Raw genomic sequence first — 19258 nt, 5'->3', positions numbered from 1 at the left:
AATGTACATCTGTGTATATTTAGTACTGCAATATTATATTGTTATGTGTCACCGAGTGTGGAAGCTGGGTGAACCAACATGGAATGTACATCTTTGTATATTTAGTGCTACAATCACTATATTATTACTAATCATAATATAAATAACCTAAGATTACACTTATTATTTAATTTTGTAGTAGTAATAGTTCTGTTTTCTATGCTATGGATGCCTTAAACTTCAAATCCACAATAAAACTCAGTTGTACCATCTATTTTACACTTGGGGATAAGGTTTTGCTGACCGCTGAGTAAACCCCATTAAACTGTGGGTGTGTGATGCAAATGTATATTTTGTGTCATGGAATTGTTATTTTTTAAATAACTTTATTTTTCAGACTCATTGCAGATACCAGGCCCATATCCTCAAGTAAACAACGTTACTTTTAAATATCCACCAGTGCCTTTGCTAACCCAGAGAAATTTGATATCTTCTGAAAATTTCTGCCCAAATATACAACCTGAGAGTAGTGAATGTGATGATGTATTCTGTAACTGCCCATATGTTATTGAATTTGATTTGGGTGATCTTGTGGAAATAGTGCTTGTAGACCCAGGTGAGTACATTATTAATTTTTTCCTATGTGAAAGAAACAGTCATTATGAAGGTGTATATATTGTTAACAAAGTAGTTTAGGCCTGACCACTAGTGGTATTCAATGCAACTACAGTTCAAAACATGCAATGTTAAAACTGTCCGCATCATACTATTTTTTGTGCTCTAGCTCTAGCACGCATTTCTTTCTTATAAGATGTTAGGTCCCATGGCTGAGTACTACATTGGGATTCACCAGATGATGTATAATGCCAGTGACTGCTTAGATTTTTGACATTTTATGCAGAAAATAAGGCTGTTTGAAACCATCTCTGATAAATAGCTTATCTGGAGACAATTCACTATGAAATAGCGCCTGTTAACCCATTAATGCCCAAAACTTTATTTTTTTGTCTTTGATCTTGATGAAATTAAATCAGTGTAGTTCTTTTAAGTATCAGTGACCAAAATGTTATTTTTTAATTTTTTCACTATTTTATTTCACATATGATAAAACATAAGATGGGCATTAACATTTACTGTTCAATAGCATAATGAAATTTTTTAAGTAGCAAGAAGGTAATGTTGTATGTAATTTTATTAATGAAAACTTATACACTATTGTTTTTCTAATTTACAATTATGTCATTAATGATATTGGGAAAATAAAAACAAACTGGATGAAGTCCATCACATTATATCAGTGACAAGTTCTCTATTTTGCACAATGTTTACCTGTGATACTGCAAAAAACAAGAATCTGATGAAGAGCAACATTAGATTTTATACCACATAATTTTGTGCATTTTCTACAATTTTTACATCTTCTCTGAGTTAGAATTTGTTGACAAAGTGTCCAACATTCTCACTACAGATATCATTTGTCCGGCATGGGCCCTCGAGGTTTATCCATTACTAGTGATCTCAGTAGAGACAGTATAACACTTCTTCGGAACTCCAACAAACTTCTGGTATTCACCTTTCTATACAGCATCCACATATTGATAAGGCTACCAACAAGGCAGACTCTAGAAAGTGGCCAGTATCATTTCTTGGAGTGGATCCTGGTCGTCTCTGGTTGTCAAAGAGATCCCTTTGTTGTAGAGTTGTAGTTAGCTGAATTGAGGCACGGTTCTGTGCTTTTGTTCTGCTTTACTCCATCTCTTGCAGGTCCCCTTGGTAAGACAATAATTGATTTGCAAATTTGTTACTAATGTCACTTGGCTGTTGTCATGCCACCTTAGCAGGGAATGGTGCTCATTTTGAAGTACACGATAAGATCCATGAGGTTCCTTTTTTACGTCTTTCAGGGACACTTTCTCAATCCTATCTCTTTGGATAGTGCCAATGCAGTGTAATTCATGCTTGCTTACTGATTCCAAGAGTGGCAGAGAGTTGAAACAGTTGTGAAGACAGAAAACTGAATTAGGAGGAAGAAAACATATATAAATTTTTTGTGTAGTTGCAGTTCCCAGTGTTTTTCCTTCTTCTTTGTCACCAGCACCAGAGTAAGGACTGAACATCACAACATACCCCTCGGATGTTGCAGGTCACCTTAACTTGTAACCATAGTGAACAGGTTTTTCCTATTTGTTCAAACCTGTTTCTACTGAGTGAATTACTTACAAGATAACTGTAAGTTTCCACCACTGTCTCCCAATTCCTTCTTCTAAAAGGTACTGGATTGTAACCAGAAATAATAAGAATTCCAAAATATTTGTGTAATTCATCAACTGAAAATTGAAATTCTAAATATCCTTTCTGAGCAGCATATTTCACTGTCTCTTTACAAATGTACTCCATAAACTCTTAATTGAAAACTTCCTTTAATATTTCTTCATGCATCTTATGAGACTGATTCATTCTAGCCACAAGAAAAGGCTCTGATGTATTATCAGTTAATAATTCTACTTGACTGCCAACATTCATGGTTTTCAGTTCCTGTGATATCCACTTCTGTGGTATTGATTTATATTTAATTTGATAGTTCTGGTTTTCGCTTCGTCTCTTTTCTATTTGTTTTGTTTTATTATTACTCGCGTAACAACTAATATATGAAATAAAATGTGTTACTACAAAAAGACACCCGAAATACCTTTTAGTGATGCTGTGCTATGCCTTTCTTTGGATCGTTAATTTTCAACAAAACAAAATATATTATGTTCTTATTGTTCTGGATCTGGCTTTCTATTAAAGGAACATTTTTTCGTTACTGTAACTCACCATAAAGTTCAACATATCTTCCTTACTTTATAGTTATTGAAAAGGTTAATGAAAATTACTTCGTTATCAATACCGATGTTACAGTATGCAATGATTGTTCAACATCATAATTTTGCAGTGGATTTTTGTTAACAGTTAAACAACAATAAGTACCACGACTAACACGAGAACATGAGACTATTATCGGAGAAAAAAAGATGTTTTTACTATAACGTTGCCAGACCAGAACTACGCACAGCAAGATTTCTTTTATGTTATGAAAGTAAATTATCTTTTTGCACTGTTAGTAATATATTATCAGCAGCCCGCATCAAGCTGTAAAACACATCATAAAATCTGCTGCTCTGCTCTGCAACTCCGAAAGCTGAAAGAAATAATTTTACTTCACTATTACCTGCCCGCTTCTTTGCGGTATGATAGATTTCATTTAATGCAATTTGAATGCACTGCGGCAATGGCTCGTTCGTTCGTAGCGCAGCTCTGCACCACGAATAATATTTAAATAACTGAAAATGTCTTAAAGGGATGGGATAAAATACCAGGCAAGCTTATTACAAATCATAATGCAAGGTTTCACTAAATAACTCGATTCAAAACATTTAACCAATTCGATTAATTGCACACCTTTCCAAAACTTTACTTAATGGCATCCCTCTTACAAACTTGACAAAAGAATGCCACGCTAGCGTACAATATAACGTCACAAGCTATCCTACTCACGTAACTCCAAGAAGACGACAGAGAAATTAATGTTCGTTCTGTATTATTTGTACTAGTCACATATTCTCATCTTTGTTTGATATTTAATAAGTATTGTCTGTGGCGGTTTCAGTACTCGCCGACACAGATATTATCTAAAATAAATTAAAAAAAACAGTACATAATTTTATACAAGAACAAAACATGATACACAATGTTTTCTCTTTATTACATAATATGTCTTTTGTTAAGAGACGTTACATGGTGTGTTCTTATCCCCGTTGTTGCTTTCTCTCGCAGGCTGTGCAATAACATAATTTCTGTTTGGTTCTGAAGTGGCTTGTACCTCCATTGGCTACAAAAGAAATCCTTTACAGGTATCACTGAAACTAATGAGTCTTTCATCATCACTAGGAGCATCATCACAATCAGAATCATTTCCACTGTGTGGTGCAAGGACTAAATCCAGCTCATCAGCTCATGCTATTTCACTTCAGATATTACTTATATCACTGAGATTCTCAAGTAGTTTTAGAATCTCTTCTGCCTCATGGGGATTGTCAGGATTATAATAGTATTTGTTTGACCCATCAGTAAAATAAACTACATAAGAATCTAGCAAAGTATTCTCAGGAAACAACTGCATCTAGTATATTACTCTAAAAGAAAAAAAAGAAAGAAATGCTTCCTGAATTACATTTAAAGTAGTGATAGTTTCCCATTGTATGGTATATCATACCACAAAGAATTACTCTATTACATATGTTTAGATAAAGAGTTTACAACCAGAAACAACATCATGCTTAATTGTTATGCTGATCTAAAATTAAAACCATAAGGCAAACATTCATATCAATATAAGCAGTTTAAGTATAGGATAAAATTCTTACCTGCTGCACATTATCTTGCCCGTTCAGAGTAGCACTAAGAAGAAATGGCCAACTGTGCAGTAACGGCATTCTTCCGTCACTGAAAACTACCATTGTTGTGGAGCAGCAACCACTGACTGCACACAAACAATTGTAAACAGCCTACACCATCCCATCTAATGGTAACAATACAAAATAAAGACACATGTGCAACATTTGATATAACATACCATGGGCATTAATGGATTAAGTAATTTCGCATTTTTTGTGTTTTGAAGCAGAATTCACAACTATTTCACATTTATTACAAAATGCTAATTTTTCTGGTCCCCAATAACAAATAACTTCATTAGTCACTTTTTCTAAAGATTAATTGAACATCTCAATACATGAACTGAAAATTTATGTTAACCACATAATAAGCTGAAGAGTTCACTTAGAGCTGCATGACAAGTAGTAGTGTACTGTAAATCTGAGTCTGTATTTATAAAGCTGAGTAACTATTTTCTCTTAAAACTACCAATGTAGTCAAGCAAATATTAAGCTAAAACAGAAGATATTTAATATAAATGAAGAAACAAGAGCTTTTCTCCTTAGTAGCAGCTTTCTTTCTAATTTACTTGGTTAATTTTAGATTGTTTAATCATGAATAGCATCAAGCAATATTGTGACCATTTATTGTTAATACTGTGTAGGCTACAGATTACTTTTCTATGATTATATTGTGTTTTGTTACTCTATACCTTGTTCCACATGTATCAAAGTTCTCCTTGTTGATGGTATGTACAGAACATGATGAATGAATTAATGATTGAATGGATAATTAAGTGAATGAATCATGCATTAGATTAGTTTTGTTATCATTTACCACAAACATTACAGCTTTTGAACAGCCCATTGTAGCCAGTGGAAGGTCATTCATACAGGTTAAAACTAGGAGTGGAGTCAATAATGAAAATTGCAGACTTCACATTTTATGTTCCCTCATTTAGAGTTTAATTTTATGTCTATAGTTAATTTCGCCAATGAGACCATTTCTTCATCTTTTTATAGGGTGCACAGTGTAAATGTGTGGGTTGAATATTGCCATTCTACCTTGGTTCATCCCTTTCATTCTCACTAAGTTATATAAACCAGCAATTCAACTTAAACCTTGTACCCAAAATCAGGTAAGATCAGTCAGTCATATAATCATTTGACAGCATTGAAAATTAAAGTAGTTGTCCCTACACAGAGCAATAGCATATATACATTACACAGTAGTACCACCTGCTTCCTTTAAATACAATACCCATGCAGCAGACAGATTCGGAATGTATGCCAGAGCCTGGAAAGAGCAGCATGCAGAACATAGCACAGCAGGAGAGCTTCTGTGAAGTTTGGAAGATAGGAGACAATGTACTGGCAGAATTGAGGCTGTGAGGATGGGGCGTGAGTTGTGCTTGGGTAACTCAGATGGTAGAGCTCTTGCCCACAAAAGGAAAAGGTCTGGAGTTTGAGCCTCGGTCCAGCACACGGTTTTAATCTGCCAGGAAGTTTCATATGAGTGCACACTCCACTGCAAAGTGAAAATTTCATTCTGGAAACATCCCTTAGGCTGTGGCAAAGCCATGCCTCCTTAATATACTTTCTTCCAGGAGTGCTAGTTCTGCAAGTTTCACTGGAGAGTTTCTGTGAAGTTTGGAAGGTAGGAGACAAGATACCAGCAGAATTAAGGCTGTGAGGACAGGGTGTGAGTCATGCTTGGGTAGCTCAGATGGTAGAGCTCTTGCCCGTGAAATGCAAAGGTCCTGAGTTCGAGCCTCAGTCTGGCACACAGTTTTAATCTGCCAGGAAGTTTCATATCAGTGCACATTCTGCTTCAGAGTGAAAATTTCACTACAGCACATAAACAGCTCAAAGGCAAATCCCGGCACACATAATCCAGTAAGAACACGGGACAGATTTCTTTACTGAAACTGTGATGGATGAACTGTACTTGAGCCCATCAACCACATTTTTATTGGTGGACATCCACCAGTCAACAGCTACCCACGCAGGTCTTCCAATACTTCATGTATGACTGCTTGACAACACTGTAGCACTGGCATAACTGTAGCTCTATTCACATGGTCTTTTAAATTGTCATGGACATGGCATGTCTGATGATGCCACATCCTCCCACCACAAAACTTAAGGCCCCAGGTGAAGGAATGAGGCTGGAAAACTTCCACACACCTATTAACCAACATGAAAGGCTGCCAAAAGGCACATATACAACCTTCTGATTATATGAAATAAACAAATTGCCACATAAAATTTTAACTAAACTGTACTATTAAATACCAAAAACATTGCTCTATAGGTCCACTGAGGTATGCAGTACAATAAAGAATGTCTTAGTTACAGTCAGGAACAGTTTCTCCCAGATATGGTTTAGGCCAGGACATACAAGCACTAAAAATAAGTCTGCTCTTCAGATCTTTTACCAGGAACCTAACTGGAGTGATGAACTGTATGATTTGGACAAGACCTCTGAAACAGGGCAAAAAGCTTGTCCATGACCTTATTGGTGTCGTTGCACACAGCATCAAAATTTTGTGGGAAATGTCTGATCATTTGGCTTCAGTGATGTGGGCTGCCTCTCTCATTATAATGCTGAGCAGTCCTTTCATGATTCCTTTACAGATTTTTGCTAGCCCACTTCCACATTCCTTGGAACTGCATAGCGTCAGTCCCCTCCGGCACAAATCAATCAAGCACCACAGGTTGGAGAGGGGCAAATTAGGTTTGAATGAAAATGACAGATTGGCCAGGGTATTCTTGTGCACTTCATGAACAGCAGTGTTGAACATGTTGCTTAATGAATACAAGGATGTATCCCACTTAGTTTTATCATTGTGGTGGAAGACAATGAGCGCTGCGCATAAATTTTGAGTGGCTCATTCCACAAATGAGGGATTTGGATAGTAAGGTGTTGTTGTGGTCTGTGCTATTGCCATCTCAAAACATAAGTTCCTAAACACCACCAATGTTAAAGCTGTGGCATTACATGATACTAATACTCGGGATGACCCAAAAGTATCAATATTTTCCTTTGATACTTGTCATTGCATTATCATTCCTAGTGGAGATTAATCAACAAAAATGCATACACACATCCATGCAAACCAATGCAAAGTGAATCCCCTCCTTTGACCATGGAAACAGACCAACGTAATCAATGTACAATTTGTTCATCAGAGCTGGAATAACATCAGAGGACAGTAACCATGGTCAGCTGTCCAATGCAGATTTACTTAGGCAACAGGTCTCACAGGATTGTACAATCCTCTGGATCTCTCTGTCCATCCTTTTCCAAATACAATTGTGCAGATCTTTGTCATAGTTTTAAAATTCCCTAAATGACCTCCAATAAGGGTTTCATGATAATACTTGTACAAGCATAGTACCAGTTCTGATAGTAACACAATTGAAGAGCTGACATGGAAAAGGGTGTAAGTGCCAAAAAGTAAATTTTTCAGATGTTAAGAAAATTTAACTGGGACTTTAGAAATTGCTTTATTTCTTGCAATTTTCAGGTACAATCAATTTTGTTGTGTGTTTTGAACAATACTCACTATAGATATTAACAAAAGGTATTAAAGTCATTGTTATACACAACAATAAAAAGTTATGAAGAGGAGATGTCCTTGTAGAACTGATGATATTTTGGAGCTACGTAATCAAACTTAGCCAATAAATCTTTTTTCTTGGCATTGTTGATGTTTATTACATGTGTCTCATTGTTGAAGGCATGCGTGTTCTCTAATTCTTCATATTTTCCCTTCGTGAAAATAGTATGATGCTCCCATGCTTCCATCTCATTGAAGGTTTTCTTTGTTTTAATTTGTGGTGAATCTGTCACAGACACTTTGATCCATGTTTTGTTAGTGATCTGTAATGTTTATAAACTCTTCACAGGCACGGGAGACATAAGAGAAATCAGATTTTTCCATTGGCACCACCTGAAATGGGTTTTGTAACCACGACAATCTCACTACACTCTGAAGTTCTTCTGGCACCATGGATTTGCAAATGCATTTTCATTTTTCAGTAACGCCAAAATCTCGAGAGACCAGAAACTTCAGTTCAATGGAATCATAGTATCCCTCACTACTAGATGCATTACAACCAACAACACCATCTTGTTCTTATTCTGACCACTGCAGTTGTCATACCATATTTCCAGCTGGCGCTTAGGTGTCAATCGATTGGACAGAACCTTTAAAAGACATGATGCAATAGCATTGCCTCCAAGGCCTCCAATTCCTTCATGCCGCATACACATGACTGCAGAATTTCCCCTATGAATACATAAGTTGTAATTCGACAGCTGGCGCATATAAAACATGTTACTAAGTGTTAAAGTGGGTGTGAAAATAACCTGTTGCTTATTGATAGCTACATTCACTACAGTGCTCAAAGGATATTGACTAGAAAAAAGACTTACAGCTTTTTCAGCTTTCCTGAGGTGAAGCTCTTTTGCAGAAATTGCAGCGAATCTGGACACCCCACTACTGGTGTTTATTTCACAGGTGAATTTATGGCAGGTACAGCGGGTATCTGTTCTCAAGTCATCTAAAATGCAGATTAGGAAATTCTCTCTTGAAGACTCTGCGATAAAATCGACCATCAATATGTGTTTCAGGAAATGCATGATAAAGCCGATTAATGTTTAAGTCAGGACTGAGGTACTGCTTTGCTGAGATGTGGTGGAAGTGCCTTGGGCATCCCTGAACAGTATATCTCCTTTCTTTAAATGTTCCAAGAACAGTTGGTTTTCTTTTTGATGTTCTGAAAACAGCTAAGAAGGTATTGTTACAGACCCGTATGGTTCCTTGCCATGATGGAATAGTGTATGTAGCTGAAACTTGTCGTCTGCTGGACCTTCATTGCTCCCATGGCATTTTCTTGCAAATGTTCGTCAGTTGAATTTGACTCATTAAATACGTGCCTTGTGCATCTTTTGCTGAATGAGAGAAATCCTCATACATCTTCTGGATGTCGCTCTTGATTAATGATTGGCATATGCATATTGGCATTTACAGGAAGCCTGGATAGAATTAACACAGTGGTATCAGCAACAATATTGAAGGAGTTCAATGCAAACAATGTGCTGATTATGTTGTTATATTTAACAAAGAACTGATTGAAACATACCTTGTCTAGAGGTTTATACACTTCTTTCACTTTTGGGATGTTGGGATGTTCCTTCACATCTTAGCTCTATATAATTCTGCAGTAAGCGTCAAAACACACTTAAATGAGTTGTTGTTCAAATGGCTCTGAGCACTATGGGACTCAGCTTCTGAGGTTATTAGTCCCCTAGAACTTAGAACTAGTTAAACCTAACTAACCTAAGGACATCACACACATCCATGCCCGAGGCAGGATTCGAACCTGCGACCGTAGCGGTCTCGCGGTTCCAGACTGCAGCGCCTAGAACCGCACGGCCACTGAGTTGTTGTTGTTGTTGTTGTTGTTGTTGTTGTGGTCTTCAGTCCTGAGACTGGTTTGATGCAGCTCTCCATGCTACCCTATCCTGTGCAAGCTTCTTCATCTCCCAGTACCTACTGCAACCTACATCCCTCTGAATCTGCTTAGTGTATTCATCTCTTGGTCTCCCTCTACAATTTTTACCCTCTGCGCTGCCCTCCAATAATAAATTGGTGATCCCTTGATGCCTCAGAACATGTGCTACCAACCGATCCCTTCTTCTAGTCAAGTTGTGCCACAAACTCCTCTTCTTGCCAATTCTATTCAATACCTCCTCACTAGTTATGTGATCTACCCATCTAATCTTCAGCATTCTTCTGTGGCACCACATTTCCAAAGCTTCTACTCTCTTCTTGTCTAAACTATTTATCGTCCATGTTTCACTTCCATATATGGCTACACTCCATACAAATACTTTCAGAAACGACTTCCTGACACTTAAATCTATACTCGATGTTAACAAATTTCTCTTCTTCACAAATGCTTTCCTTGCCATTGCCAGTCTACATTTTATATCCTCTCTACTTTGACCATCATCAGTTACTTTGCTCCCCAAATAGCAAAACTCCTCTACTACTTTAAGTGTCTCATTTCCTAATCTAATTCCCTCAGCATCACCTGACTTAATTTGACTACATTCCATTATCCTCATTTTGCTTTTGTTGATGTTCATCTTATATCCTCCTTTCAAGACACTGTCCATTCTGTTCAACTGCTCTTCGAAGTCCTTTGTTGTCTCTGACAGAATTAAAATGTGATCGGTGAACCTCAAAGTTTTTATTTCTTCTCCATGGATTTTAATACCTACTCCGAATTTTCCTTTTGTTTCCTTTGCTGCTTGTGAATATACAGATTGAATAACATTGGGGAGAGGTTACAACCCTGTCTCGCTCCCTTACCAACCACTTCTTCCCTTTCATGGCCCTCGACTCTTATAACTGCCATCTGGTTTCTGTACAAATTGTAAATAGCCTTTCGCTCCCTGTATTTTACCCCTGCCACCTTTAGAATTTGAAAGAGAGTATTCCAGTTGTAATGGTCGCCTAGTCGTAGATATAGCTAATTGCTATAATCGCACTATTTCACTCCCATTTACGGAGCTTGTTAGCACTTGATGTTAGGTTGGAGCCATTAAAATGCATTGTGTTGTGGTAATCGCTGCCACTTGCTGGATCACTGCTGTGTCTCGATGCTGACTCTAAATCTGGTTGTCTAGGGTTAAAAACATGAGGTCCCATGTTTTTTATGTGCTTTTGATGATAAAGAACGAGCAAAACCAACAAATATGTAAACTTCAAATATTTATTACTCTGGTGGCCATCTTAATTCCACTGTCCACCAAAGACCATGACACAACACAAAGTAGTACTTCCTTTACATGTTCTTTGCATTGTTTATCCACCTCAAATAATAACACACAAACACACTTTACCAAAGTGACATTCCGACTGCCCCCTCGACCCTTCTTGCTGCTTGTATTTATAACATTGTCAAAGAACTACTAAAAAGAGATATAGTTTATAAGTCACATGTACATCTGTTATCATAATTTGTGCAGAAAAGTTATTAATTTGCATCGAGTGACATAATTTAACATGTTATTAAAATGACAGACAGATTTGTTGACTTGACAGAATAATTCTTTGTTACAAAAAAGCCGTTTTTTAGAAGTTTGTCAATTGACTTCTCTAATTTGCATAAATAAGTAAATAGCATGAATTATTAAGAATTACATGGGTTTTCGTCTAAAACAGGATTGCTTATGTGAATACTAAGTGAAAATGCTCCTAGTGAACAAATAGGTTTCACTGGGTGATTTTTATTTAAGGAGATCCAAAATACCTAAGTTGGCCACTATTTTTCGTACTTCATATTAATTATTTAAGATGAACTTCGTGTTTTTACATGATGACATTTGCTGTATCAGTGATCAAGTGATATAAACTTTTGTGTGGGTCAGTTACTCAGTATAATTTAATGGGTTGACTGTTTATGCAGACATGTTATGCAATCATTGTTAACAGACACAATAACTTTTCTATAATCATAAATACTCGTTAAACTGGTTGAATTTGGAGGGTATCGCATACTTCGGTACAGTAAAGCCTTTAATATGTTCTGTTACAATACCCCCCTCGGGTAATATCATTTACAGAACATTAATGATATTAGCCGACTAGGACAAATGTGTCAAATGATTAAAATTTGGAAAAGTACTACTTTAATAATTTTTTTGTTTTACTATGCATAATGTGTATGTATGCAATGACCGTTACACCGTTTCAAAATGACTTTTTCCTGCAAATATTTTAGTTGTGTTGTTTCAAATGCACTTCGTGTTATGGCTCTCAGTATGACAGCATAATAAAAATATTTAGTAATATATGAAAGTAAAAAAAAATGTTAATCTTTGCTCCCAGTGAGCCACATGGAAAATGGTCAAAAACAGACACAAATATATCACATGCGATTTTAAGATATATAAAAAATATATGTAAATTATTTCAAAGTCAGTTCTCATTGAGTCACAGATTAATCAAGATAATAGAAGGAACATAAATATATTACATAGATGGACAGGTCATATGTCCATAGGAAAATATTGCAACTGTCTGCTCTTTTTGAGCCACATAAAAGAAATGAAAACAAAGAACATAATTATAAGTATGGACATGATATATAAACACAAACACTAGAGAAGTCACATGTATGAGTATAATATGCATTTGCAAAAAAGAGAAGAGTTTTTTTAAATATTGTCTCCCATTGAGACACAGTCAAGATAGTACAAGAACATATGAATACCAAAATTGGACACTTAAATTGGTCACAACATAATGCAAACATCAAACTTGGTGAACATCTGATTAGCTGTAGAAAATTGTACACAAATCTTATGCCTAAGAACACAATAGTCACAAAATGATGGGTCTTGCACAACAATTTTTACTTTGTCTTTTATTTGGTGCAAGTATGTCCCATATTCAACAATACAAAAAGAAAGTAATAAATGTTTGTCACCTTCTTGCCCGTTGCAAGTAAAGATGATGTCTCAAAATTTAATATTCAATAGTGACAATAAAAATATAAAAACATTCTCTCAGAGATCTGGAACTTGTCCATGGTCTGTAGGATGAGTGGTATTTGCTATTTGACACACCCAGTAAAAATCTTTGCTGATAACATGCTTTATGGAAAATGGGTAAGTAACTGTATTCAAACAGGGAAATGTGCTTAATCATGTTTATATGGTTTCAATTCAGAGATGTTTCTTAATCCAAATAACCTTCTTGATCTGGGAAAGATAAGTCTATACGCATTAGGATGTGGGCTTTCTTTTATTTCAAATGGACCAATGCCAATGTTTACTTTAACATATGGACAACCTAGCTCAACATCTTTGTCTATTTCAGTATTTTCAAACAATAGATCATTTTCAATTTCTTTAGTTCCTAAGTCTACTGTCTCTTTCCTACACTTAGACACATCCCTCTCTGTTTGCAAAGCATTGACATTTAAACATAAACCTTTGTTTTCATCTGTTCCTTTTAACACTGTGTTGCCACTTAAACTACTGTTTTCACCCCCTTTTTTATAAAGTCCACTACGGATTCTTGTCCACCATGTAGGATACAAGGTTGCACTTACCTTTGCTAATTCTTTCCAAAAGGCATCTTTGTTTATACAGTTTCCATAGTTGTTCCACAGAACTTCTAAAAACTTTTCCCCTTTTTCTTGAAAGCACACATTTACATTCCATCCCTTTATATTTTCTTTAATATTATTATTATTACCATTCTTATAGATTAGTGTTTCATAGTTCCCAATAGGCAATAGCTTGTCCTCAGATACACATTCCCTAGTCTGCATTTCACTTAAATTAACCTCATTATTACCCATGTTTGTCACATCACTTACCTTTACCACATAATCACTTTTCAATTCTACAAATACTTTTATTTCTTTCTCCACACTCTCATCAATAACATCACTTGATTTAGGATCATCATTTAAATGTCCCTCTATTACTCCTTCCTCCTCCTCCACAACAACCCCATCTTCAGTTTCCCCCCTATGTATCTGAATCTCAGCAATTGAGTCTTTGGCTCCATTAAACACTTCATCATCCCCCTTCTTATCAAATAAATCCCCCCAAAACAGATTGTATTTGTGGTGTGTCTGACTTGTTATTAACACCAGCATCTTTTTCAGCCCAACTATGGAACTCTGCAATACCCTCAACTTCTGCACTTTCACTAACTACCTGTGCTTGAACACAGTTTTTATTAACTGTATCACTTTTACTCATAGTATCCCAAAACCTTTTATTAAATTCTAATTTATTCATTCTAACAACATCAGTATTTTCATGGTACTTACTCTTTACATTGTATCTTCTCCTTTTCCAGTTTCGGTTATGTGTTGTCCTGTCATAATATTGTCTAGCCCCAAAACTACGGACATCTAGTGGGACTGTCCACTGTTTCCCGGCTGGTTCCCTCGGTCTGTCCGTTTGTAGTTGTCGTTTTGTTCCCTAGTTTCAACAAACCCCCTTCTATCTTGTTCTCTTCCCCAATACCTATTTCTATCATTCCTGTTATCTCTCCTCCGTCCTCCCTCCTGTGTATTGTTTCTGAAATTATTTTCATATCTCCTATCTCCCCTATTTGGAGCATTATTTCCAGAATTTTTAAAGTCTCTCCTCCCATAATAATCTCTATTTACATTCCTGTTCCACCCCCCATACTGGTTGTTGCCAGAGCCAAAACTTTGGTTATTTTCTCTTTCCAAGGCCCTATCTAATCTATCTACAAATTTCAGGAACTCTTCCATTGAATCGTCTGGTCCATGGACCAATTCCCACTGCAGTCTCTCTGGTAACCTTCTTTTTAAAACATCAATTTGTGTCATAATATCAAAAGAGTTATTCAAGTGAGCAAGTTTTTTCAGTTGATCTCTGCAAAATTTTTGCATTCCCCCTACTTTCCCTCTATACACTGGTCCATTTAGAAATTCTGACTTCCAAGAATCATTATTCTCATTTGCCCAGGATAGGGTCTCCCCTTCTAGAAACCGTTTTACTAACTTAATTTTTATGTTATCTGACATTCCTACAACAAACATATCCTTACATTGGTGAATAAAGTCAATAGGGTGCAGATTTTCACCGGGAAAGCATTTCACTTGGATGTGCCCATACATTGTATTTTGATTGTAAATCGTTTGTTTGGACATCAATGCGTCCTCCAATTGTGTATATTTAGTGTGTATGTTTTCTACTTTTGTATCTACATTAGTGGTATACAGGTTGTATTCTTGTTTACGGTTTTCTGATGTTTTGTCTATTCTGTGATCTAATCTTTTAGCTTCAGTATCTACTCTGTTATAGATGACAGCAATGCTGTCTGTGTTAGCTTGTATGTTTTCATTTAAACTTTCAACTTTAACTTGAAATTCTTTTCTGAAGTGTATCAACTGTTCTCTAGTGTTCTTACTGAGGGTAGTTTTAATTTCCTCACACTTCTCATTGAGATGAGTACTTAATAGATCGAAATCCAAACTTAACTTATCCAGTCTATCTGTGTTTTCTTTAAGTTTCAAACTTACTTGTTCACTTGATTGTTTAAAATCCAAACTTACTTGTTCACTTGATTGTTTAAGTTGCGAGCTTATTTGAGTTGAAAACTCTGCTAGCCACTCTGTTAAGTTTAATTGTTCACCATCCCCTGGTTCAATTTTTACATTTCCTACGATCTCATCACTCTCAGGTAGAGACATGTTAACTATTAATTATTTTAAATGACAACAACAACAAAATACCTTGCTTTATGTAGCTATGCTATGATGTCGTGATCGGTGTTCTTGTTGGCTTTCTTCACTTATATTCGGTTTTATCGAAGCTGAAGTCTTGATTGATGAATTCCATTGACATAATCCAGACGTTAATCTTCTGAGCAGTGTGATGATAGTTTTTCGTAGTCACACAAACACGCTTTATTTATTTATTTATTTATTTTTGACATATTTTCACTGTTGCCACACTGCACAAATAAACTTTTTTGGAATGCTAAGCACTTACGAAATTTATCACTGCACTATTATCATCAATGCACTTAAAGATCCCGGCTGAGCCCCCACTTTTGTAATGGTTGCCTAGTCTTAGATATAGCTAATTGCTATAATCGCACTATTTCACTCCCATTTACGGAGCTTGTTAGCACTTGATGTTAGGTCGGCGCCATTAAAATGCATTGTGTTGTGGTAATCGCTGCCACTTGCTGGATCGCTGCTGTGTCTCGATGCTGACTCTAAATCTGGTTGTCTAGGGTTAAAAACATGAGGTCCCGTGTTTTTTATGTGCTTTTGATGATAAAGAACGAGCGAAACCAACAAATATGTAAACTTCAAATATTTATTACTCTGGTGGCCATCTTAATTCCACTGTCCACCAAAGACCATGACACAACACAAAGTAGTACTTCCTTTACATGTTCTTTGCATTGTTTATCCACCTCAAACAATAACACACAAACACACTTTACCAAAGTGACATTCCGACTGCCCCCTCGACCCTTCTTGCTGCTTGTATTTATAACATTGTCAAAGAACTACTAAAAAGAGATATAGTTTATAAGTCACATGTACATCTGTTATCATAATTTGTGCAGAAAAGTTATTAATTTGCATCGAGTGACATAATTTAACATGTTATTAAAATGACAGACAGATTTGTTGACTTGACAGAATAATTCTTTGTTATAAAAAAGCCGTTTTTTAGAAGTTTGTCAATTGACTTCTCTAATTTGCATAAATAAGTAAATAACATGAATTATTAAGAATTACATGGGTTTTCGTCTAAAACAGGATTGCTTATGTGAATACTGAGTGAAAATGCTCCTAGTGAACAAATAGGTTTCACTGGGTGATTTTTATTTAAGGAGATCCAAAATACCTAAGTTGGCCACTATTTTTCGTACTTCATATTAATTATTTAAGATGAACTTCGTGTTTTTACATGATGACATTTGCTGTATCAGTGATCAAGTGATATAAACTTTTGTGTGGGTCAGTTACTCAGTATAATTTAATGGGTTGACTGTTTATGCAGTCATGTTATGCAATCATTGTTAACAGACACAATAACTTTTCTATAACCATAAATACTCGTTAAACTGGTTGAATTTGGAGGGTATCGCATACTTTGGTACAGTAAAGCCTTTAATATGTTCCGTTACACAGTGAACGTTGTCAAAAGCTTTCTCTAAGTCTACAAATGCTAGAAACGTAGGTTTGCCTTTCCTTAATCTTTCTTCTAAGATAAGTCGTAGTGTCAGTATTGCCTCACATGTTCCGATATTTCTACGGAATCCAAACTGATCTTCCCCAAGGTCGGCTTCTACTAGTTTTTCCATTCGTCTGTAAAGAATTTGCATTAGAATTTTGCAGCTGTGACTTATTAAACTGATAGTTTGGTAATTTTCACATCTGTCAACACCTACTTTCAATGGGATTGGATTTATTATATTTTTCTTGAAGTCTGAGGGTATTTCACCTGTCTCATACATCTTGCTGACCAGATGGTAGAGTTTTGTCAGGACTGGCTCTCCCAAGGCCGTCAGTAGTTCCAATGGAATGTTGTCTACTCCTGGGGCCTTGTTTCGACTCAGGTCTTTCACGGCTCTGTCAAACTCTTCATGCAGTATCGTATCTCTCATTTCATCTTCATCTACATCCTCTTCCATTTCCATAATATTGTCCTCAAGTACATTGTCCTTGTATAGATCCTCTATATACTCCTTCCACCTTTCTACTTTCCCTTCTTTGCTTAGAACTGGGTTTCCATCTGAGCTCTTGATATTCATGCAAGTGGTACTCTTTTCTCCAAAGGTCTCTTTAATGTCCCTGTAGGCAGTGTCTATCTTACCCCTAGTGAGATAAGCCTCTACATTTGTCCTCTAGCCATCCCTGCTTAGCCATTTTGCACTTCCTGTTGATCTCATTTTTGAGACGTTTGTATTCCTTTTTGCCTGCTTCACTTACTGCTTTTTTGTATTTTCTTCTTTCATCAATTAAATTCAGTATCTCTTCTGTTACCCAAGGATTTCTACTAGCCCTTGTCTTTTTACCTACTTGATCCTCTGCTGCCTTCACTATTTCATTCCTCAAATTACCCAATCTTCTTCTACTGTATTTCTTTCCCCCATTCTTGTCAGTTGTTCGCTTATGCTTTCCCTGAAACTCAGTACAACCTCTGGTTCTTTCAGTTTATCCAGGTCCCATCTCCTTAATTTCCCACCATTTTGCAGTTTCTTCAGTTTTAATCTACAGTTCATAACCAATAGATTGTGGTCAGAGTCCACATCTGCCTCTGGAAATGTCTTACAATTTAAAACCTGGTTCCTAAATCTCTGTTTTACCATTATATAATCTATCTGAAACCTTCTAGTATCTCCAGGGTTCTTCCATGTATACAACCTTCTTTCATAATTCTTGAACCAAGTGTTAGCTATGATTAAGTTATGCTCTGTGTAAAATTCTACCAGGCGGTTTCCTCTTTCATTTCTTAGCTCTAGTCCATATTCACCTACTACGTTTCCTTCTCTTCCTTTTCCTACTGTCGAATTACAGTCACCCATGACTGTTAAATTTTCATCTCCCTTCACTATCTGAATAATTTCTTTTATCTCATCATACATTTCATCAATTTCTTCATCATCTGCAGAGCTAGTTGGCATAAAAACTTGTACTACTGTAGTAGGCGTGGGCTTCGTGTCTATCTTGGCCACAATAATGCGTTCACTATGCTGTTTGTAGTAGCTTACCCACACTCCTATTTCTTTGTTCATTATTAAACCTACCGCTACATTACCCCTATTTGATTTTGTATTTACAACCCTGTATTCACCTGACCAGAAATCTTGTTCCTCCTGCTACCGAACTTCACTAATTCCCACTATATCTAACTTTAACCTATCCATTTCTCTTTTTAAATTTTCTAACCTACCTGCCCGTTTAAGGGATCTGAGTAGTGAATATAAATCAACACTCAGACTTCACTTAGTGTAGCACTGACTCTCACTGAATACTGAATGGCACATGCATCCTTTTCCACGCCAACAACCATGTCGTTAATCAGATGCCACCTAGCGGCATCAGTGGGAACTACAAGCAGTCGATCTGGACATAGATCTCTCTCCAGGCCACTGGTGATGGAACATAGGATATTTTCAATGCAAAATTGGAATAATGACTGATTTGGCACTTACACCCTTTTCCATGTCAGCTCTTCAGTCATATACACACAACATCCTCGAGTCGTACAACACAAGGCACTTTCCCTCATAACATAAGCTTTTACGTAATGGGAGCTAATTCCA

General features: G+C 36.3%; 1 protein-coding gene across 1 annotated transcript in view; it reads left to right on the top strand.

Moving 5' to 3' along the window:
- LOC126161661 (uncharacterized) overlaps positions 1-19258 on the top strand; it is a 221210-nt gene that overhangs the window by 152325 nt on the left and 49627 nt on the right. The window contains exon 9 of the mRNA XM_049917656.1: positions 377-595. Coding sequence (XP_049773613.1) covers positions 377-595 — 219 coding nt within the window. The remainder of the gene's footprint in view (positions 1-376; positions 596-19258) is intronic.

This window comes from Schistocerca cancellata, chromosome 2, assembly GCF_023864275.1.
Source record: "Schistocerca cancellata isolate TAMUIC-IGC-003103 chromosome 2, iqSchCanc2.1, whole genome shotgun sequence".
NCBI lineage: Eukaryota > Metazoa > Arthropoda > Insecta > Orthoptera > Acrididae > Schistocerca > Schistocerca cancellata.
The sequence above is the reverse complement of the archived record's forward strand: the minus strand, read 5'-3'. Positions and strand labels throughout refer to the sequence as shown.